We start from the raw sequence: 25,184 nt of genomic DNA on the forward strand, positions 1-25,184 counted from the left end.
TAAGTTCTAGGGGACTGATGACCTCAGAAGTTGAGTCCCATAGTGCTAAGAGCCATTTGAACCTAACCAAAGCACCTTACGAATGTATATCTCCCTTAGTTTATCAACACCTGCAACCCATAGTACAAAGACTTCCATTCTATATTAAAGATACTGACCATTTCCTAGATCATCTGAAATCTGTGCATGTCCCACTCTCACCACACACCTTGCTTGTCACCACTGATGCCATCTCCCTCTATACCAACATCCCTCACATACACGGTCTGTCTGTGGTGTGTCTGTTGCTGAACATTTCTTCAGTCAATGCCCAAATTATTCCAAGCCTATGACATCCTTCTTACTCACCTTAATCAAGTTCATAATTACCAACAATTATTTTACCTTTAAGGAGCAGACATATGAACAGATCAGTGGTACTGCCATGGAAGCCAAGATGGCTCCTTTCTATGCCAGCCTTTTCATGGCTGTCATGGGATTCACAAGCCTTCAGCCCCTGGTCTGGTTCAGATACAATGACGATGTCTTTGCTGTATGGACTCACAGTGAGGCTGACCTGTTAAAATTCCTGGAATCTCTAAATACCTTCTCCCAATTAAATTTCTTATGGTACTATTCTGAATCCCATGGCACTTTCCTTGATGTTGATCCCATCCTCACTGAAGGCCAGTTACACACTTCCATCCACATCAAACCTACTAACAAACAATTGTACTTTTAACAGTCGCTATCCTTTCCATGTCAAACGTTCGCTCCTGTAGAGGCTTGGCATTCAAGGTGAACATATTTGTTTGGATGCAGACTCTTTACAGGAATGCACCACTCTCACTTCAGCCTTCACTGGACATAATTACCCCAACAGCCTAGTTCAAGAGCAGATTTCCTAGGCCATTACACCCAATCCTGGTACTCCAAAAACAAGTTTGAAGCACACCACTTGTCACCTTGTATTATCCTGGTCTTGAATATTTCAATCAGCTACTTTGACAAGGCCACGACTTCTTAAAATCATGCCCTGAAATGAGATCCATTCTGTCTGAGATTTTGCCCACCACACTTACAATAGCTTTTCGTCACCATCCCAATCTCCACAATCTCCTTGTCAGACCCAATGCTCGTTCTGCACCCATCAACCTACCTCATGGCTCCTGCCCTTTGACTGTCCCTACTGGAAGACATGTCCTATGCACCCTCCTTCCACCACCTATCACAGTCCTGTAACAGGCAAAACATATACTATCAAAGGAAGAGCCACCTGTGAAATGACACATGTCATTTACCAGCTGTTACGTAAACATTGTTCGGCCTTTTACATCGGCATGACTACCACTGAGTTACCTGTGAGGATGAATGGTCATAGGCAGAGGGTGTATACAGGCAACACACAATATCCTGTTGCAGAGCATGCTGTACAACGTGACAGTCATGATCTCAGTGCCTGTTTCACTACATGTGCCACCTGGTTTCTTCCCCCAGACATCAGTTTCTCAGAACTCCGCAGGTGGGAACTAGCCCTGGGTTCTCGCCACCCACCTGGCCTTAATTTACATTAATACCTTCCGTCTCAGCATTTATTCACAATAACTTCTTCTTTCTTCACTCGATTTTAGTTTCCTACATCTTTCATTTTCTGACCTGTCTATTTTTTGCTATCCCCCTCCCACATTTGTGGTGTACAATGCACTTAGCTCTTCACTCTTATTAACTTGTACATGATGTTTTGGTAGTCTTGTAATATCTGTCTTCCATATTACCCCATCTTCCACTTTTAAGCTCTCAGGTTTTCAAATCTTGCCCTGTGCAGTCCCCAATAATCAGTCTTTCCTTCTCATCCTGTCTGGTAAGTCTCCCCTGACCTGCAGCTCTGGGTGACTTTTCTGAACCGTACCTCTTTCCTTAAACCTCTTCAGTCCTTTTCCTTCAACCCTCTTCCTTCCCCTTCAACTCTTCTGCCAGAAGGAGCCACTGGCTCAGAAAGCTTGTTAAAGTGAAATCCTTTTGTGTGTGTGTTCCCTTGCTGCCACTTGGTGAGTAGATTTTTTGTCCATCCTTTTATATTAAAGTATCATTTAAGGTAACTAATATAACAATATTAAAACAAAGAAATTCAAGCTTACAGTAATGTAGTCAATGTTGTTCAAATATTTAAAAATAACTCAAATATGTAATGAAGGGGTTCTCTCGTTAACAGTAAATATAGATCTGATGAAGAAATTGAGAAACAAAGTTGTAATTTACAAGAGCAGTGTGAACCCATTCTCACAGTTACAGTATTTCTATAAACACAACTATTTTAGACCATTAAAAATCGAAGTATGATAAGCATTTAGTTCATTATTGGTATTCTGATTTCTACTTCTTCACCTCATTTAAATAAACAGTGTCCAGTGCTATATTGCCACTAAGCATAAGAAACAAGAATATGTAACATATTACTTAAATGTGTAATAATATGCAGGTGTACTTTTATTCCAGTTTAAAGCCATTTGCTAATAACCATATTCATCGTCTGCAGATGCTGAACCAATTGGGGTAATAGAAGATTCTGTAGATCTCTCTGATCCTGATGCTGATGTGCAGCCAGAGTTAGTACACAATGGACTGTCATAAAATGAAATTCAGTGGAAGAAGAATGGGTAGCTTTGAGAGATGAAATGGTGAAGGCAGCAGAGGATTAAGTAGGTAAAAAGATAAGGGCTAGTAGAAATGCTTGGATAAGAGAAGAAATATTGAACTTAATTGATGAAAGGGGAAAATATAAAAATACAGTAAATGAAGCAGGCAAAAAGGAATACAAACGTCTCAAAAATTAGATTGACAGGAAGTGCAAAATAGCTAAGCAAGGATGGCTAGAGGACAAATTTAAGCATGTAGAGGCATATATCACTTGGGGTAAGATAGATTCTGCCTACAGGGAAATTAAAGAGACCTTTGGAGAAAAGAGAACCACTTGTATGAATATCAAGAGCTCAGATGGAAACCCAGTTCTATGCAAAAAAGGGAAAGCAGAAAGGTGGAAGGAGTATATAGAGGGTCTATACAAGGGCAATGCACTTGGGGACATTATTATGGAAGTGGAAGAGGATGTAGATGAAGATTAAATGGGAAATATGATACTGTGTGAAGAGTTTGACAAAGCACTGAGAGACCTAAGTTGAAACTAGGCCACGGGAGTAGACAACATTCCATTAGAACTACTGATAGCCTTGGGAGAGCCAGCCCTGCGAAAACGCTACCATCTGGTGAGCAAGATGCATGAAACAGGCGAAATACCCTCAGACTTCAAGAAAAATACAATAATTCCAATCCCAAAGAAAGCAGGTGTTGACAGATGCGAAAATTACCGAGCTATAAATTTAATAGGTCACGGCTGCAAAATACGAATTCTTTACAGACAAATGGGAAAACTGGTAGAAGCCGACCTTGGGGAAGATCAGTTTGGATTCCATATAAATGTTGGAACACGTGAGGCAATACTGACCCTACGACTTATCTTAGAAGATAGATTAAGGAAAGGCAAACCTACGCTTCTAGCATTTGTAGGCTTTCTCTAAGTCTATGTTGACTGGAATACTCTCTTTCAAATTCTGAAGGTGACAGGGGCCAAATACAGGGAGCGAAAGGCTGTTTACAATTTGTACAGAAACCAGATGGCAGTTATAAGAGTCAAGGTGTATGAAAGGGGAGGAGTGGTTGGGAAGGGAGTGTGACAGAGTTGTAGCCTATCCCCAATGTTATTCAATCTGTATACTGAGCAAGCAGTAAAGGAAACCAAAGAAAAATTCGGAGTAGGTATTAAAATCCATGGAGAAGAAATAAAATCTTTGCGGTTTGCTGATGAGATTGTAATTCTGTCAGAGACAACAAAGGACCTGGAAGACCAGTTGAAAGGAATGGGCAGTGTCTTGAAAGAAGGATATAAGACAAAAGCAAAACGAGGATAATGGAATGTAGTAGAATTAAATCAGGTGATGCTGAGGGAATTAGATTAGAAAATGAGACACTTAAAGTAGTAAACGAGTTTTGCTATCTGGGGACCAAAATAACTGATGATGGTCGAAGGAGAGAGGATATAAAATGTAGAGTGGCAATGGCAAGGAAAGCATTTCTGAAGAAGAGAAATTTGTTGACATCGAGTATAGATTTAAGTGTAAGGAAGTTGTTTCTGTAAGTATTTGTATGGAGTGTAGCCATGTATGGAAGTGAAACATGGACGATAAATAGTTTGGACAAGCAGAGAATAGAAGCTTTTGAAATGTGGTGTTACAGAAGAATGCTGAAGATTAGTTGGGTAGATCACATAACTAATGAGGAGGTGTTGAATAGAATTGGGGAGAAGAGGAGTTTGTGGCACAACTTGACTAGAAGAAGGGATCTGTTGGTAGGACATGTTCTGAGGCATCAATGGATCACTAATTTAGTATTGGAGGACAGTGTGGAAGGTAAAAATCATAGAGGGAGACCAAGAGATGAATACCCTGAGCATATTCAGAAAGATGTAGGTTGCAATAGGTACCGAGAGATGAAGAAGCTTGCACAGGATAGAGTAGCATGGAGAGCTGCATCAAACCAGTCTGTGGACTGAAGACCACAACAACAACAACTGTAAAATTGGGTGAATAGCAACATTGGGGTGGAAAGAACCAAAACTTTTGAAATAGTCTGTCATTTGACAAAGAGTAAAATTACCCATGCTATGAGGGTAATTTTGTGACATGATGATCAATCCATAAATCTGAGGTTTTTTGTTGTTTGCAGCACAGAAGAATCTAGATACAATCCAATTAAGAGTAGTAAATTACTATTTTACAGATTAGGTTGAATCTGAACTCTTCCATTTTTGGGACACACAGGTGGAAAAAAAGTACCTCGTTGAAACAATTTGGCCGCTCACTTATCATTGGGTGTCATCCAAAAATGTATGGAGAGCAGCGTCCATTTCATTTTTAAGCCAGGAAACTAAAAATACATCACATAGTCCTTTTTGTCGCTTTATTTTGTTTATGAAAATATCCTAGTATACAATTCTACAAGACTGGAAAAAATTGGTTGGAATGAAGCCTCTTTACCAAAACCCAAGCTTATAGAAAGTTCTGGTTGAGAATTATGAATTATTTAGGAATAAAGGAGACGACTCACTGAAAAGCAGAAGCAATGTGTTGTCAACAGATACACAAACAAAAGGTACAGAGGCTGGCAATTTTTGGACTGCACTCCCTTTTTAAACTTGTAGTAAAAACATGCACACACACACACACACACACACACACACACACACACACACACACATACACATACACAGTCACACACTCAGGCACACATGTCTGTCTCCCTACATTGTGTTGAGTTGATTGAGCGCAATGTAGTGAGACGTGTGTGTGTGTGTGTGTGTGTGTGTGTGTGTCATTCCAAAAGCTAACAAAGCTCTGTACCTTTTGTTCATGTATCTATCAACGACGCAGCGCTTCTGCCTTTTGTTGAGTCATCTCCTTCATTCCTAAATAATTCATAATTAAAAACTCAGGTTTCTTAGGTCTCTTAAAAAAATTGTACATTCAAGATACAAGAAATATTTCTGTGTTCAGGAAATGTGATATCATGCCCCTGCATCATAAAGCCCTCAAGAAGCTATCATCAACTGATTTTGAAGCGAAGCATGTTCTGTCTAATCATTTACCATACTACTTCCACCCTTCATTATCTTGTGATTACAAATATAGAATCTTGATTTCACGATAAATGTACATGAATTTATCAACCTTTGATTTTTGTAAAGAATTTCAAATTCTTACTACTGTCTCCAATCGCAAACATTGTGGGACTATAGTTTTCACTTAAAGTTAATTAATTCAGGAGGTATCAGGATTTGAAGATATAATTTCATTACCATGAAAAAATGTATGTCTCAAAATTGAAACATAAAAACTAAGAACCTAGGCATCTTTGTAGACCAATTGTTTCTGAGTCTGACAAAGTAATTTTTTACATTTAAATTCCCGTAATTCGGAATTGAGATACCGTTTGAAGACAACACCCATTTTTATACCTTTGTGTATATCAAAATTCTGTTCTGATAATACTGAAGTCTGAAATTTTCCAAATGTGGTTTAGTTCTTACATTTTCCATAATTTGATTTTTAAGAAATATTCAAAAACTAAACTTTTGTGAAATAATGTGTAAATACCAACTCTCTTAGAAATGGGGGACATTTTGTTGAACATGAAAGTATGGCAACATTACAATACCAAATTGAGCATTTCTGTAAGGCTCAAGCACAAATTGTTTGGTACATGAAGCAGTTGGTCCTAAAATCCAGCCTGGTAATCTTTATATATTCTCTCTTTTGTATTATTAATTAACTTAGCATTTTTTGTAACTGACTGAAAACCATGAAATGATGCATTACTGTGAGTGAGTGAGTGAGTGTGAGACTATAAATCGCCAGACATGAGCCAGGAGAGGAGGGTCAGACTGAGTACACGAGGGCACATACTCTGTCAATAGTAATGGCAAAAACCTATGTGAACATCATAACGTGTTGAGAACTATATTAATGTAATGATAATGTTGGATAAGCTGCTTAAGTAATGGACCTTCAACCCTACACTTACATGCACCCAAGTATTGAAAAATTATTTTGATAGAGCAGACATTACTAAGGTCCATGTATTTTGAGACTGTGTTCGTGTTTAATATCTGGCATCAAGATTATGTATGTTGTAGGAATAAATTGGTCATAAATTACAATGCTATGTGTCTGTGTGTTGTAATTAATATCCCTACAGCTTCAAATTCCAATGCTTTTCCATGATTGTTAGTTTAGATTCACAGTTTGCTGTGACAAATGAAGGGGGAAGAAGCCTGATGCATTAAGGAACCCACAACAAAAACATTTCAACATTTTTAATGAATCCAGCAAATCTTACCTCAGAGGGAAAAAGGACAGGTATACACTCGCACACACACACATATCTATCCACACATATACAGACACAAGCAGACATATTTTCTCTGCCACTTCTGAAGATCCTGATTATTTTCCAGGCCACTCTCAAGCAACCAACATGTCTCTACAATCTGCTGGTTTTTTTCAGTTATGAAAATTTATATTTAATTGCCTTTAAATATGTCTGCTTGTGTCTGCATATGTGTGGATGGATATGTGTGTGTGTGTGTGTGTGTGTGTGTGTGTGTGTGCGAGTGTATACCTGTCCTTTTTTCCCCCTAAGGTGAGTCTTTCCACTCCTGGGATTGGAATGACTCCTTACCCTCTCCCTTAAAACCCACATCCTTTCGTCTTTCCCTCTCCTTCCCTCTATCCTGACGAAGCAACTATTGGTTGCGAAAGCTTGAAATTTTGTGTGTGTGTTTGTGTGTTTTTTATTGTGTCTATCTACCAGTGCTTTCCCATTTGGTAAGTCATGGAATCTTTGTTTTTAATATATTTTTCCCATGTTGAATGATTCTATATGCATAGTATATGTCTGCTTGTGTCTGTATGTGTGTAGATGGATATGTCTGTGTGTGCGCGAGTGTATACCCTTCCTTTTTTCCCCCTAAGGTAAGTCTTTCCGCTCCCGGGATTGGAATGACTCCTTACCCCCTCCCTTAAAACCCACTTCCTTTCGTCTTTCCCTCTCTTTACAAGGGTGGTAACCACCCCCGGTGTAAAACCTGTCCCATGCACCCTCCCACCACCACCTACTCCAGTCCTGTAACCCGGAAGGTGTACACGATCAAAGGCAGAGCCACGTGTGAAAGCACCCACGTGATTTACCAACTGACCTGCCTACACTGTGACGCATTCTATGTGGGAATGACCAGCAACAAACTGTCCATTCGCATGAATGGACACAGGCAGACAGTGTTTGTTGGTAATGAGGATCACTCTGTGGCTAAACATGCCTTGGTGCACGGCCAGCACATCTTGGCACAGTGTTACACCGTCCGGGTTATCTGGATACTTCCCACTAACACCAACCTATCCGAACTCCGGAGATGGGAACTTGCTCTTCAATATATCCTCTCTTCCCGTTATCCACCAGGCCTCAATCTCCGCTAATTTCAAGTTGCCACCACTCATACCTCACCTGTTATTCAACAACATCTTTGCCTCTGCACTTCCGCCTCGACTGACATCTCTGCCCAAACTCTTTGCCTTTACAAATGTCTGCTTGTGTCTGAGTATGTGCGGATGGATATGAGTGTGGGTGCAAGTGTGTACCTATCCTTTTTTCCCCCTAAAGTAAGTCTTTCCGCTCCCGGGATTGGAATGACTCCTTACCCTCTCCCTTAAAACCCACATCCTTTCGTCTTTCCCTCTCCTTCCCTCTTTCCTGATGAGGCAACAGTTTGTTGCGAAAGCTTGAATTTTGTGTGTATGTTTGTGTTTGTTTGTGTGTCTATCGATGTGCCAGCGCTTTCGTTTGGTAAGTCACATCATCTTTGTTTTTACTGTTCCCTGCTCCCCAATCATGTACAGATGAAGTTTCTGAATGTTCTGTTCAAGACAGCATTCCAGATTTTGTTTTCTCTGCCACTTCTGAAGATCCTGATTATTTTCCAGACCACTCTCAAGCAACCAACATGTCTCTACCATCTGCTGATTTTTTCAGTTATGAAAATTTATAATTAATTGAAATGGATGTGTAGAATGCACATTTCAAAAGAAGTTCGACTTAAAGAATATGGTTATGTTGGCCTTTTTTTTTAATTCTAAGTTGTCTCTTGATGCTCGCACTTTTCACAAACTGATGAATTTGTTTTAATTTACTATAATTATTATTTATAATATTGTGAAAAATATAGATTTCTACTCACCACAGAGTCGAGATGTTGAGTTGCAGACAGGCACAACAAAAAGCCTGCTGCACTAGTAAGCTTTCAGCCAAAAGGCCTTTTTCTGAGTTAGGTAGCTTACACACACTCATTCATTCAACTGCAACACACACACACATGTGGGGAGGGCAGACTTGAGCTGAAAGCTTACTAGATTAGCAGTCTTTTTATTTTCCCTGTGTGCTGCACTACATGGTGCGTAGAAATCCGTCCTTTTCATAATACTGTCATTAGTCCATCCTAGGTTTTCCATTGTTTTATTATTATCATGATTATTATTTATTTATTTATTTTTAACCATAGAAGACATTATCAAGAAGCTCCTGGGACCTGTTGATGTCTTGAAGTTCTTTTCTCATTCAAAAGAGAAAATTAGTTTCACTGCTGATCTTAGTGAGTTCAGCCCTTACTAAAAAGTTGCTGATTTTGCCTTGAACACATTTTTGGTTGTTTTGTAATTTTTACTTGGTTAGATACTATAATTACACTCACTAAATTTCTTAATTGTTCAAACTGGTGTTTATATTTACCCCACAACATTGCTAATTGCTTTTATTCACGCAGAAAGTTCTGGAACAGAAACACAAGAAAAACCATAACTGTTGTTACTCAGCCCCCCCCCCCTTTAGCATGAAAAGAAATACATTTTTTTAATTATGTGCTATGAGTAATGAGGAAAGCAGATACTACAGGCTCAAAGAGGACTGCAAGACCCATAAACCAAGATAAGTTTTAGTAATATATGTCTCGTAATACTGTTGGAGATAAAAGATTGAAATTTAACTTTTGAGTAATAAGGAAACTACATACTGTAGCCTTGAAGAGGACTGCAAAAGCCATAAACCAAGGTAAATTTTAGTAATATATGTTGCATAATACTGATGGACATAAAATATTGAAATTTAAACTTTCTGTTCTCCCCATTTTACAGTACTTCAACCCCTGAATCAGAAAAAATTAAATATTTGAAGGTAGGAGAAATGAAATAATTTTGTGGAAGTATTTTATGAAAAAATAATTAGCATATTACCACATAGTGGAAGACCTGTTATGGATTTCTGATTTATCCCTCCCCATTTTTATTGACTGGTAATATTACTATATATTTCACACTTTAGGAGAAATTGTAAGTAAGTATGTAAACATAAGATCAGACTGTCAAATTGGCACAAGAGCCAGAACTACTACTAGCTCTTTTTCTTTCATTCAATGAATCTAATACACCAGCTTTTGATGGTTTACTATTGACCTCTGTGGTTTCTGTCGTTGTTGCTGTGAATTCATTTGATTTTGTGGCCAATGATTTCAGCCCACTTCATTTATGTCACTGATTTTAATTGATTTATGTTAATGATACTCTACATTGTTTATAAAATCACACATATAGTGAATGAATTCTTTAATACTGGTAAAAGTATAAGTATAGCTCTTGCTGCAAGTTACTGTATTACCAGCATGCCAATAGGATGAGTGTTAAACCAAGAAATTATGAAGAGTACTAATTAATAGTTCAAAAATATACTTGCTGTAACTGACAATCAGCCGAAAAATTGTCATCAGTGTAACTGAATGAAGTCAGATGCTTTCATTTATATGTATTTAGTAATAATTTCTTCAAGTGAAGTTCAATCAGTGTATGAGTTCTATAAGAATTGTAGATATTGTTATTTAGTTTTTAAATCTGGCCCTCAAAACTGAATTTAACACAGTTTTCATGAGGACTATGAATGAAATTCTCATTGGTGCAAAAACATTCAGACTGATGAAGTATATATTTTCAGTGTATATATTACACTCTGCATATCCTGCTTGCTATCAGAATATACCCCTTGGAAACATACCAGTACTTTTGGTAAGAAGGAAGATATAAATGTTAAGGAAGGAGATAGAGGAAACTCACCATTCATAGAGAAATAGTGTGGTAACAGATGGTCAGAAAATCTAAAGTATATGTAGTTTGGGCACATCTTATTTCTCTCCTCCATTTGGGGCTTTAGTGAGATGGTGCAGCTTATTGCTCTTTTTGGTGCAGGAATCAATGAAGATAAAGAGAAAAATTTATGTACACATACATAGACTATAATATTTTTTAAGTTTGTATAGAAGAACAGTTTCTGTGTAAAATACAGAAGTTTACTGAAGCTGGTACTTCTAATTATGTAAAATATATAAGGAGACTTAATTATAAAAATTATATTGTCAAGTATTATGCCTGTGCTTTTTCCCTAAGTAATGGAATCATTACATAATTTCAACTTAAAAAATGCATTTGTAAAAGTAACTTACTTCGGTCTGTCACTGAGCCGTGGTAATCTGTCTCGTCCAACAACAGCATCTATTTCCTTTTGAGCCTTTCTTTGCACTTCAGGATAAAGCAGAAGATACAAAAATCCAAATCCAAGGGACTTGCTGGTTGTTTCTGAGCCTGCCATGAACATATCCATGCAAATTGCCAGGAGCTGTGATTCTAGGAACCAAAGGAAAGTGTAAGTTTGAAAATAAGTAACATAATGTATTAAGAATAGAATATGTAGTTTTTATCCTTACCTGAAAAACTTGTTTTTGAGTTATCTGACAGCAATGTCTTCAAATAGACATCCATGAAATCCCTGTCTTGGTCTGGCTTGAATGTGGCTTTATGTTTGTCAAGTTCAGCCTAAGGCAGATATTAATATTTTTGTATAATGTATATATAATATATATATTTAAATATGTAGTTAATCTCTTTTTCCATTCACAAATATCAACACTGAAAGGACTGCAAACAAGAAATGTTGGAAATCTGATGCAGGTTAGCATGAGATTAGCAATCAGTATTAAACTGCAACAATTGCTTGAATGTGTGGCTGCATTCTCATGAAAACTAATGTAGGAGCAGAGGACGATTAAGATTTTAATGTCTCACTGACACTAAATTCATTTAAAATGGTTTGAAGTATGGTGTGTAAACCAACATCCCCAAGAAAAAGTTGCATTATAATTCATCCTTTGCTGCCTACATAACCACAGTATATGAACTGAAAAATTCAATTTAGAACATTGTTAAACTTACAACCAGGCAGGCCAGTTATCATCTTCAAGGGAAACACCCCCAGTACTACCAATACAAAGTCATTGCCACACCTCTCCCACTTGAACCTTCTTTGTCACTATTGATGCAACCCACATACAAACAGCTATCAGCCCTTGCCATTAACTGTCCCAGCACTGACCTGATGGCCATCTACAAATTTCATTTATTGTTACACTAATCAGTTTCAGTGTTATGCATAATTTCTTAATCTTGGAGTGCCAGCCCTACAAAGAAATCACGCTAAGAACTAGGATGTCCTCATCCTGTCCCAACCTTTTCATGGACTGGATGAAACAGGGTACCCTCAACTAGCAGAAGCCATGCCTCTGAACTGGTAAAGATTTATTGACAGTGCTTTTGTGGTTTGTATTCATGCTGCAGAACTACTTGAGTTACTGCAACAGCTTCAATTCATGTAGTCATTCTCCAGACCCAAACTCACCTTCCTCATGCTGAAATCCATCTTGTGAGCGCTTATATCCAAACCTCAGTCCACATCAAATCAAACAACAATACCTCCAGATTGGTGGCTGCCACTCCTTCCACATCAAACGCTCCCTGGCCTATAGCCTAGGAATCAGTAGTAAATTCATAGTATTTGCTCTAACAGTAAATCCCTAGTATTACTGTACTAGTAGCCTCTCCCAGAATTTGCTCTCCTGGAACTGCCCCACTGACATTGCCCATAAACCAATTCTCACCCCTGCAGGTCCAGCAGTAAGAATAGGCCTGAGGTATTCCTGCCTGTCGTAAGAAGCAACTAAAAGGAGTCTCACACATTTCGGCCTTCGTGTGATGGTCCCCTGCAGAGTTTGACCTTCATTCTTCAAAATTTTTCTGAAGAGCGAGCCAGTTGGGGAAGGGCGCCTTACATGATGCATCGTGCCTTGACATCTGTAGCCCGCTTTCTCATCATCGCATTGCAGTCCCACTCATTATCCATCTCTTGGGCGAGGACACCTTCCTGGGTGTGTTTTCCACCATGCAGTATGCAGTGTCACTTTCTGCGCCAATGATGATCATGGACTTATTTACACTGTTGGTTGTAGCCCCCTGACAACACAGGGATCACTCTGCCAATGCCTGCGTCGTTAACTCCCCACATATGCCAAGGAGTAGATGCATGTCACCCTGGGGCATCGGGACTCCCAGCAATTGCCATCCTGCCAGGTGGCCTTTGCTGCGGCTGGGTGGCGGCCGTGGGGAGGGACCCTGGTTGGAGTGGGTGGCATCAGGGCAGATGACGCGCGATGAGGCATACCACGTCATCACTTGCTGGAGATCAAACACCAGCAGTCTCCAAGCGTTCTAAGTCTCAGTACAATGCAAGGAAGTATGACCCTAAATCATTCCCCTCTCTGGCCACACCATGGGGGAGATGCCAGGCTAAGGATGGCAGCGAACCTTATTCACCCCAGTACCTCGTGTGTACAGGAACTGATGGGGACTCCTTTGTTTCAATAAAGCCACTGTTTTTTGTAGACCATTTAGAGGACAAGTTTGGGGAGGTGGAGGGCTTGTCCAAAATGCCGTCAGGGTCAGTCTTGATAAAAACAGCATCCCCTGCCAAATCACGGGCATTACTCGCTTATGACAAGCTGGGGGATGTTTCTGTTACCATCATGTCCCACGAGAGCTTAAATATGGTCCAGGGTATTATATTCGACAGCGACCTTCTTTTGCAGTCTGACGACAAGCTGTGCTCCAACTTAGAGCGATGAGGCATTTATTTTGTCCGGCGCGTCCATCGGGGTCCGAAGGATAATCAGGTTGCCACCAGTGCCTTCATCTTGGCCTTTGAGGGTGAAATATTGCCTGAGAGGATCAAGGTGATGGTCTACCACTGTGATGTAAAGCCATATATCCCTCAACCTACGTGGTGCTTTAAGTGCTGGAAGTTTGGCCATATGTCTTCTTGCTGTACTTCCAGCGTCACATGTCAAGATTGTGGACATCCATCACATCCCAATACTCCATGTGGCCCATCTCCCATCTGTGTCAACTGCAGAGAGCATCATTCCCCTTGCTTGCCAGACTGCAGGATTTTATAGCTTGAAAGGAAAATCATGGAGTACAAGACCCTGGGCCGACTGACCCACACTGAGGCTAAGAGGAAATGTGAGCGTCTACATACTGTGGCTATGACCTCCTCTTATGCCGCCGCCACGAGAACAGTTGTAGCTCCATCAGCTCCATGAATTCCCGTCAGCTCTCCGACTCGGAAGACTACATCTTCCCCCTTGATGATGAGGGCCATCCCTCCCTGTTGCCCCCACAACCATCAGGGACACCAGTCCCCACTTCTCAGCCGGGGACGCATAAATCTTCTTCGGCACCTCTCGCTGGGAAGGGGTCCCTTGGGTCACTCCCTTCCCAGATTTCTGCTAGTGGGAAAGATGACTCCCACCAGTGGCTGAAGTGCCTAAAAGTATCTGGTTGTAGGACTTCACAATCATCCTCAGTCCTGGAGACTGAATCAGCAAGAGAAACCCAAGGAGCAGCGAAAGAAATCCAAAAAGAAGACCCCTAAGACCAAGGGACTTGTGGTGGCACCTACGCCACCCCCATCTACAAGCTTTGCTTTCTGAGGATGAAGTGGAGATTCTGGGGTCTGCCGAGGATCTAGATCTCGCCAAACCCTCAGACACTATGAATACAGACTGCTCAGGAAATAAATCGTTGGCAGCAGGTAACCCCGAGGTGTAAACTGCCTCATTTAATGTACCATGCCTTCCCAGCCTCATGATCACGTCATCCTCCAGTGGAATTGCGGCAGTTTTTTCCACCACCCTGCTGAGCTACAGCAACTGTTAAGCTTTACACCTGCTTTCTGCATTTCCCTCCAGGAAACCTGGTTCCCGGCAATGCATAACCCGGCCCTCCGCAGCTATAAGGGATATTACTGGAACCGTAGCGACTATAATCGAGTATCAGGTGGAGTTTGCGTCAATGTCCTGAACTTAGTATGCTGTGAACCTGTGCCCTTTCAAACCCCGTTTGAAGCTGTGGCTCTCAGGATAAGGACAACACAGGAAATAACTGTCTGCAACGTATATCTTCCTCCAGAAGGTGCAGTACCCCTGAACGCATTGGCTGCACTGATTGATCAACTCCCTAAACCTTCCCTACTTTTGGGACATTTTAATGCTCATAACCCCTTATGGGGTGGCACAATCCTTACTGGCCGAGGCAGAGATGTCGAAAACTTACTGTCACACCTCGACCTCTACCTCTTATATACAGGTGCCCCCACACATTTCAGTGTGGCACATGACACACATTTGGCCATTGATCTCTCGGTTTGCAGTCCTGGTCTTCTCCCATCTATTCACTGGAGAGCACATGACGACCTGTGGGGTAGTGACCTCTTCCCCACCTTCCTGTCACAGCTCCGGCGTCAGGCCCATGGACGCCTGCCCTGATGGGTTGTAAACAAGGTGGACTGGGAAACTTTCACCTCTGCTGTCGCCATTGAATCTCCCCCACATGGTAACTTCAATGTGATGGTTGAGCAGGTGACTACAACTATCGTTTCTGCTGTGGGAAACGCGCTCCCTTGCTCTTTAGGGTGACCCCCCCCCCCCCCCCCCCCAGCAAAAGACAGTCCCTTGGTGGTTGCCGGAAGTTGCTGAAACAATTAAGGAGCATCGGCGAGCTCTACAACGGCATAAGCGGCACCCTTCCCTGGAACACCTCATAGCCTTTACACAGCTCTGTGTCCGCATTTGCCATCTTATCAAATGACGGAAGCAGGAGTGTTGGGAGAGATACGTCTCAACTATTGGGTGCCATATGTCACCTTCCCAAGTTTGAGCAAAGATCAAACATGTTTGTGGGTACCGGACCCCAACAGGTGTTCCCAGTGTTAATATAAATGGTGTGTTACCTACCAACGCAAACGCGATTGCCGAGCACTTTGCTGAGCACTATGCTCGAGCCTCTGGGTCGGAGAATTACCCCCCACCCTTTCTCACTCTCAGATGGCGGCTGGAAGGGAAAGTGATTTCATTCACTACACGCCACAGTGAATCCTATATCACCCCATTTACAGAGTGGGAGCTCCTCGGTGCCCTTGCACATTGCCCCAACACAGCTCCTGGGCCAGATCGGATCAACAGTCAGAAGATTAAACATCTCTCATCTGACTACAAGCGACATCCCCTCGTCATCTTCAACCGGGTCTGGTGTGATGGCATCTTTCCATCGCAATGGCGGGAGAGCACCGTCATTCCGGTACTCAAACTAGTAAAAATCCTCTTGATATGGATAGCTATTGGCCCATCAGCCTCGCCAACATTCTTTGTAAGCTGCTGGAATGTATGGTGTGTCATCTGTTGGGTTGGGTTCTGGAGTCACGGGGGCTACTGGCTCCATGTCAGGGCAGCTTCTGCCAGAGTCGTTGTACCACTGATAATCTCGTGTCCCTAGAGTCTGCCATCTCCAGAGCCTTTTCTAGATGCCAACATCTGGTTATATGAGCGGGGTCTCCGAGGCCCGCTCCCTATTTTTATCCAAAATTTCCTGTGCTTCGTACTGTCCATGTCCAAGTTGATACCTCCCATAGTTCCATCCATATCCAGGAGAATGGAGTCCCGCAGGGCTCCGTATTGAGTGTTTCTCTATTTTTAGTGGCCATTAACAGTCTAGCGGCAGCTGTAGGGCCATGCGTCTCGCCTTCTATGTATGTGAATGACTTCTGCATTTCTTACTGCTCCTCCAGTACTGGTGTTGCTGAGTGGTGCTTACAGGGAGCCATTCACAAGGTGGAGTCATGGGCTCTAGCCCACGGCTTACAGTTTTCAGCCGCGAAGTCGTGTGTCATGCACTTGTGTCGGCATCGTACCATTCACCCGGATCCAGAACTTTACCTTAATGACAATCCACTCACTGCAGTGGAGGCATATCGATTCTTAGGACTGCTCTTCAACAACCGATTGATTTGGCTTCCTCACCTTTGTCAGCTTAAGCGGGAGTGCTGGCAGCACCTCAATGCCCTCCACTGCCTGAAGCAACACCAACTTCGGTGCAGATCGCTTTACACTGCTGCAGCTCTACAGAGCCCTTGTTCATTCCTGCCTTATTTATGGGAGTGTGGTTTATGGTTCGGTGGCACCCTCAGCATTGTGTTTACTCGACCCAGTGCACCACTGTGGCATTTGCTTAGCGACAGGTTCTTTTAGAACGAGTGCAGTGACCAGTGTCCTGGTGGAGGCCAGAGGCCCTCCATTGAAGGTTAGGCGTGCAAAACTGCTCACCATTTACGTTGCACACATTCGTAGTTCTCCAGTGCATCCAAATTACCGTCTCCTTTTCCCACCCACGGCAGCCCATCTCCCGCATCGGTGGCCCAGATCAGGGCTAACAATTGCAGTTCGTGTGTGATCCCTTCTGTCTGAATTGGAGTCCTTCTCTTTACCACCTATACTTGAGTTCCATTCACGTACACCTCCATGGTGTACACCTAGGCCGCAGTTTTGCCTGGGCTTTTCACATGGCCCTATGGACTCAGTTAACCCTGCGACTCTCCGCTGTCACTTCCTCTCGATTCTCGACATGTACCGGAGCCATGAAGTGGTTTATACTGATGGCTCAATGGCCGATGGTCACGCTGGCTTTGCCTATGTTCATGGAGGACATATAGAACAGCACTCATTGCTTGATGGCTGCAGTGTTTTCACTGCAGAGCTGGCGGCCATATTTCGTACTCTTGAGTACATACGCTCATGCCCAGGCAAGTCATTTCTCTTGTGTACTGACTCCTTGAGCAGCCTAAAAGCTATCGATCAGTGCTACACTCATCATCCAGGAGTCCATCTATGCCCTGGAACGATCCAGTCATTCAGTGGTGTTTGCCTGGACCCCAGATCATGTCGGAATCTCAGGCAACAAACTTGCTGACAGGCTGGCCAAGCAGGCTACACGGAAACCACCTCTGGAGATTTGCATCTCTGAACCTGATGTGCATTCTGACTTACGTTGCAGGGTTTTCCGGATGTCGGAGAAGGAATGGCATAACAGTATGCACAACATACTGCGTGTTATTAAGGACACTACGATTGTGTTGACATCTTCCATGCGGGCCTCTCACAGGGAATCAATTGTCTTCTGATGGCTTTGCGTTGGCCATGCTTGGGTGACCCACGGTTGCCTCCTGTGCCGTGAAGATCCTCCCCAGTGTTGGTGCGGTGCCTGTTTGACAGTGGCCCATCTTCTGTCCCACTTCGACAGCCCAGGGATGGAATCTTGGGTTACCGAATTCGTTGCTACTATTACGGTATATTGATAATTTTTACTTATGGACCATCTGACAGCAACTGAATAGAACACAATTTTAGTGCCATACGTGTTTCGCCTTTATTTTCTGCAAGGCATCATCAGTGGCCTGGAATATGTACATATGTTAGCTATTTAATTTACATTTTTGTCACAGCGCCTATAGGTTATAAACAGTTCGGGTGGTTGGCATTTCCTATTAAGTAGTGGTGTTTTGAACTGTACTTACAGGTTGCGTGGACAATTTCTTATATATTACACTCCTGTTGCATTTTTGGTGTTGTTCTTCTTCTTGTGAATGCCAATTTGCGGTTTTTTCCCCGCATTCCACAGCACTATGAACTGAACGCTTGTTTCAATGCAATGCTTTGGCTTCTGTTGCTGACTGTCAAATGTTTTTGCCAAAGATCGAATGTTATTGCCAAACTTTCGAGTGTAATTATTGAAGTATCTGTGATCTGTTCGTGTATACATTTGTGTGTGCGTTTGTGTGTGTTTGTATGTGTGCGTGTGTGTGTGTATTGGTGTGATATAATTTTTTGTGCTGTGTGTGTGTGTTATGGTGTGCTTTTTATTTTATTTTATTTATTTTTTTAATTTTTTCCTTTGCTCTGCTTGTGTGTGTGTGTGTGTGTGTGTGTGTGTTTGTGTGTGTGTGTGTGTGATCTGTTCGTGTATACATTTGTGTGTGCGTTTGTGTGTGTTTGTATGTGTGCGTGTGTGTGTGTGTGTGTGTGTGTGTTACGGTGTGCTTTTTATTTTATTTTATTTATTTTTTTAATTTTTTCCTTTGCTCTGCTTGTGTGTGTGTGTGTGTGTGTGTGTGTGTGTGTGTGTGTGTGTGTGTGTATTTTGGTGTGGTAACTGCTACTAATTTATCTGACAAAGCCTCACTGGCTAATTTAGTTTTATGTTTTCTTCATGAGGGTGGGTTTTGTCATTTGATCTAAGTTTTAGCGCATGTCCTTTGTCCTTTTGTGTCCTCCCCCCTAGTGCTTTTAGGGTGAAGGTTTCAATGTGTAGCAGAGTGGCTGGCTTCTCCATTTTATTCTCATGGTCAGCCAGCCATGGTCATCTGCTTTGTTGTTTTACTCTCTTCATCCCGTTTCTTGTGTTTCTGTGGTTTTCTTGTCCCTCTTTTGTCCATTTACACATTTGTTGCCCTTCATCATTCTCGTTATTTTTCCTTTCATTCTGTTTTGTGTTGTCAGTCTTGTTTGTTTTATTCTCACACTTGTGGCATTGTTTTATTCGGAACAAGGGACTGATGACCTCATAGTTTGGTCCCTTCCCCCTCTTTTAATCCAACCAACCAATCAACCATAAACAAATTCTCAAACAGTTTCCTCATAGATTCTTCCAACTCAATAACATACTTACGATTTAAAAAAAACATTCTGAAGCATCCAGTACCACTCACTCAGGCCTTACATGCACCAATAGATTACTCCAACATGGCTCTGACTCTCTTGACTTAAGACTTCAACTGACAATATATCTTCCCCATATCATCTTCACAGCCCGGTCTCTTGTCATTTTCCTAATCTCCACAACATCTCTGTCAAACAGTATGACATTGCCACATAGCAGTCCATACTCCAAATTACTGCAAAATGTGGTCTGTGTGAGGACCACCCTGTGGCTAAACATGCCTTGGTGCACGGCCAGCACATCTTGGCACAGTGTTACACCGTCCGGGTTATCTGGATACTTCCCACTAACACCAACCTGTCCGGAGATGGAAACTTGCCCTTCAGTATATCCTCTCTTCTCGTTACCCGCCAGGTCTCAATCTCCGCTAATTTCAATTTGCCGCCGCTCATACCTCACCTGTCTTTCAACAACATCTTTGCCTCTGTACTTCCGCCTCGACTGACATCTCTGCCCAAACTCTTTGCCTTTACAAATGTCTGCTTGTGTCTGTGTATGTGCGGATGGATATGTGTGTGTGTGTGTGCGAGTGTATTCCTGTCCTTTTTTCCCCCTAAGGTAAGTCTTTCCACTCCCGGGATTGGAATGACTCCTTACCCTCTCCCTTAAAACCCACATCCTTTCATCTTTCCCTCTCCTTCCTTCTTTCCTGATGAAGCAACCATTTGTTGCGAAAGCTTGAATTTTGTGTGTATGTTTGTGTTTGTTTGTGTGTCTATCGACCTGCCAGCACTTTCGTTTGGTAAGTCACATCATCTTTGTTTTTAGATATATTTTTCCCACATGGAATGTTTCCCTCTATTATATTGATATCATTAATTTGAACCCAACAATTACGTTTGTTATTGTCACTGTTGCATTTCGAAATCTTTCCTGTCATCTTATTTCCTCTTCTGTTTTAGCAAGTAGTTTCACTTTGTATTCACCTTCTCCTCTTTACCGAATCTACCATACAATTTTATCCCGCCTATATATACTCAATAATACGTAACCCACTTCCAAACGATAACCAAAAAATATTTTTCCGCTTTCAACACTACCGCTGCAATAAAATCCACCGTTTCCAGTTCACAAACAGTTCCTTTCAGCTATTAAACAGCCATTTCGGCTAGTTCTATTAACTTTCGGTTTTTCTCCATTTCCGTTTTTCCCATATCACTGATCTTTTTTAGGCGCTTCCCACAGGTTTTAACGTCATTATTTCTTCGTCAGACAATTGTTAGCCTCATTTTCACAATCTGCCACCACAAAACCACTCCTTTTAATACATTTACACGCGGTTTTTTCGAAATTTTCCCGAATTGCTCCACCTTTTAACGTGTTTTGGCGGCAACACAACCACCTAACCTTTGTGCACATCGTTGTCTACCAACCCAAGTTCACCACAGGATCAACATAGCCCAGCTATAACCAACACTTTTTCGCCTTTTTTCACACCAGATCTCCAGTTGCTTTCTAGGTCACCTTTATCTCTCCCCATATATTTTTATTTTCATTTTCATTTCAGCCTCATGTTACACTTTCCACCTTCTAATACCATGTCACCCTCACAACATCCCCACAACGACCCCATTAAGTTTTATTTACATTCCCTCCGCAAACAGGCCTCCGCCTTAGCTAGATTACACTCCCATATTTTATTTTCTCAGGCTTGTCTGACATTTGGCATTATCCCCAAAGACCTCACACTTAAAGTTCCCATCTCTGGCTGTAACCCTTCTTTCCATCAGTCCCTATACCAGTTCCAAACTGAACAATCCATTGCCCTCACCCACCTAATCCTTCACCTACACATCAACTCAGCCAATGAACACACCCGTCAACTCCTATCCTTAATAAAAGTCCTCAATCTTTCCTCTCCCACATCCACACTGGCTGTTCAGAGCATCCTCCTACAGGCCAACCGCAAATTAGAGCAGCATGCCTCCCTCCACCTCAAAAAACTATCCAATCTCCTGGTTTCCCACCTCCGGAAAGGCAACTCACTCAGCCTTCACAACCTTTCCAGCAAACCTCAACCTCCTCTCATTGCACACAGACCCAGTCTCTCCCATCTACTCAGTCTCCCACTTCCAGCTCCACTCCCCCCAAAACCTCAAAATTCCAATCTGGAACCACAACACCCTAATTCAGTGGCTAACCTTTCCTCCAAACCTCTCTCCCAATCCGAAACCTCTGTCCTATCCAAAGGTCTCACCTTCAGCCCCACTCCCAGACTCAACCAAACAGCCCTTGTCAAAGATTTACTGTCCTACACCCGTACTCTCTGCTGGAAAGATCACTTTGCCATGAAGAAAAATGATCCTAATCCTACTCATAATGATCCAACTCCCCAAGACACTATCCAAATTGAACCCTACCTGGAACAGTTCCGTCCTCCGTCACAGCGGGACCCACCTCCTCTTCCTCAAAATCACCCTCTCCAAACTTTCCAGGAATTTCTGACTTCCAGCCTTGCCTCTCAATCCTTCTTAAAAAACCTTAATCCTACTCCCAACATCACCACTGCTGAAGCCCAGGCAATTCGTGATCTGAAGGCTGACCGATCCATCGTCATTCTTCCAGCGGACAAGGGTTCCACAATCGTGGTACTTGATCATCTGGAGTATGTGGCTGAGGGACTGCGTCAGCTTTCAGACAACACTACATACAAAGTTTGCCAAGGTAATCCCATTCCTGATGTCCAGGCAGAGCTTCAAGGAATCCTCAGAACCTTAGGCCCCCTGCAAAACCTTTCATCTGACTCCATCAACCTCCTGACCCCACCAACACCCCGCACCCCTACCTTCTACCTTCTTCCTAAAATTCACAAACCCAATCATCCCGGCCGTCCCATTGTAGCTGGTTACCAAGCCGCCACAGAACGTATCTCTGCCTACGTAGATCAACACCTTCAACCCATTACATCAGTCTCCCATCCTTCATCGAAGGCACCAACCACTTTCTCGAACGCCTGGAATCCTTACCCAGTCTGTTACCCCCGGAAACCATCCTTGTAACCATTGATGCCACTTCCTTATACACAAATATTCCGCACGTCCAGGGCCTCGCTGCAATGGAGCACTTCCTTTCACGCCGATCACCTGCCACCCTACCTAAAACCTCTTTCCTCATTACCCTAGCCAGTTTCATCCTGACCCACAACTTCTTCACTTTTGAAGGCCAGACATACCAACAATTAGAGGGAACAGCCATGGGTACCAGGATGGCCCCCTCGTACGCCAACCTATTCATGGGTCACTTAGAGGAAGCCTTCTTGGTTACCCAGGCCTGCCAACCCAAAGTTTGGTACAGATTTATTGATGACATCTTCATGATCTGGACTCACAGTGAAGAACTCCAGAATTTCCTCTCCAACCTCAACTCCTTTGGTTCCATCAGATTCACCTGGTCCTACTCCAAATCCCATGCCACTTTGCTTGACGTTGACCTCCATCTGTCCAATGGCCAGCTTCACACATCCGTCCACATCAAACCCACCAACAAGCAACAGTACCTCCATTATGACAGCTGCCACCCATTCCATATCAAACGGTCCCTTCCCTACAGCCTAGTTCTTCGTGGCAAACGAATCTGCTCCAGTCCTGAATCCCTGACCATTACACCAACAACCTGAAAACAGCTTTCACATCCCGCAACTACCCTCCCGACCTGGTACAGAAGAAAATAGCCAGAGCCACTTCCTCATCTCCTCAAACCCTGAACCTCCCACAGAAGAACCCCAAAAGTGCCCCACTTGTGACAGGATACTTTCCGGGACTGGATCGGACTCTGAAGGTGGCTCTCCAGCAGGGTTACGACTTCCTCAAATCCTGCCCTGAAATGAGATCCATCCTTCATGAAATCCTCCCCACTCCACCAAGAGTGTCTTTCCGCCGTCGACCTAACCTTTGTAACCTCTTAGTTCATCCCCATGAAATCCCCAAACCACCTTCCCTACCCTCTGGCTCCTACCCTTGTAACTGCCCCCGGTGTAAAACCTGTCCCATGCACCCTCCCACCACCACCTACTCCAGTCCTGTAACCCAGAAGGTGTACACGATCAAAGGCAGAGCCTAGTGTGAAAGCACCCACGTGATTTACCAACTGACCTGCCTACTCTGTGAAGCTTTCTATGTGGGAATGACCAGCAACAAACTGTCCATTTGCATGAACGGACACAGGCAGACAGTGTTTGTTGTTAATGAGGATCACCCTGTGGCTAAACATGCCTTGGTGCACAGCCAGCACATCTTGGCACAGTGTTACACCGTCCGGGTTATCTAGATACTTCCCACTAACACCAACCTGTCAGAACTCCGGAGATGGGAACTTGCCCTTCAGTGTATCCTCTCTTCTTGTTATCCGCCAGGCCTCAATCTCCGCTAATTTCAATTTGCCACCGCTAATACCTTACCTGTCTTTCAACAACATCTTTGCCTCTGTACTTCCGCCTCGACTGACATCTCTGCCCAAACTCTTTACCTTTACAAATGTCTGCTTGTGTCTGTGTATGTGTGGATGGATATGTGTGTGTGTGCGAGTGTATACCTGTCCTTTTTTCCCCCTAAGGTAAGTTTGTGTTTGTTTGTGTGTCTATCGACCTGCCAGCGCTTTTGTTTGGTAAGTCTCATCATATATTTTCCTCTCATCTAGGTACAATTTGTGCCTTGCCTTTTTATGCTCTATGATGAGGTTTGGTTTATCTCTTAATATAGTCTCAAATTTTTGAAAGAATTTTAAGATTTTATTTTCCTTTTTATCAGATTTTTATGACAGATTGTTATGATGGAAGTCTGCAGTTGCATCAGACATTCTTTCACTGTACTCATATAACATCTTAAAATGACTTACAGTCTATGAAAACCCACAGCGATACAAAAATAATCTCCACATAAACATTTCATCCTCATCTAAGTTACACAGTGCAGTACTGGATTCTTTCTCAAAAGTTTCTAAAATGTTGCACATGGACACAGCTAGAGTCTAATGTGTCCCAAATAATATGAAATTACATCAAAATCATACCTCATTAACAATTATTACTGTAAATTGGACCTAAATTTTAAAATGCAAAACAAGTTTGGTACAAAGGTTTTGCAAAAACCTATAAACATTTTTAATATGCACACAAAAGTGCATATCAGAGGTTGCATCATATTTCTGTTCCACTTTCTGATAGCGTGTAGGCTGATTGTTAGTAAATCTCTTCATAGGCTTTAATTTTTCTAATTTTAACATCATGATCATTTTTATGGAATACATGTGGTTTCTATTTGGAAAGTTTCATTCATTAGTTATGTTCTGAATTACATTGGCACTTACATTTACTGTTCTAAGTAAACTTGACCTTATGTGTGGTCCGGAAAACCGTATTCCACCTGTCAAGATACTACAGTAACTTTCAGCCTACAGAGGCATATAATAAATCATTAAAAGAGCACAAAGATGGATCAAACAGTTGTGGAAAACAAAATGACAGAATAGGATTGAAGGTAGTGTTTTGTTGCTTTCTCTTTGGTGTGGATGAAAATGCTTTTATATTGGAAACCTTACTGCATTTAACAGCTGTGTGGTTCCATGACCAGA

The 25,184-nt window shown here is 42.3% G+C and overlaps 1 protein-coding gene across 1 annotated transcript in view; it reads right to left on the reverse strand.

The window, feature by feature from the left end:
* LOC124612796 (probable cytochrome P450 303a1) overlaps positions 1 to 25,184 on the reverse strand; it is a 139,324-nt gene that overhangs the window by 23,371 nt on the left and 90,769 nt on the right. The window contains exons 6-7 of the mRNA XM_047141199.1: positions 11,387 to 11,495; positions 11,126 to 11,306 (exon numbers count right to left, since the gene is read on the reverse strand). Of these exons, the coding sequence (XP_046997155.1) occupies positions 11,126 to 11,306; positions 11,387 to 11,495 (290 nt within the window). The remainder of the gene's footprint in view (positions 1 to 11,125; positions 11,307 to 11,386; positions 11,496 to 25,184) is intronic.

Source organism: Schistocerca americana, chromosome 4, assembly GCF_021461395.2.
Source record: "Schistocerca americana isolate TAMUIC-IGC-003095 chromosome 4, iqSchAmer2.1, whole genome shotgun sequence".
Taxonomy (NCBI): domain Eukaryota; kingdom Metazoa; phylum Arthropoda; class Insecta; order Orthoptera; family Acrididae; genus Schistocerca; species Schistocerca americana.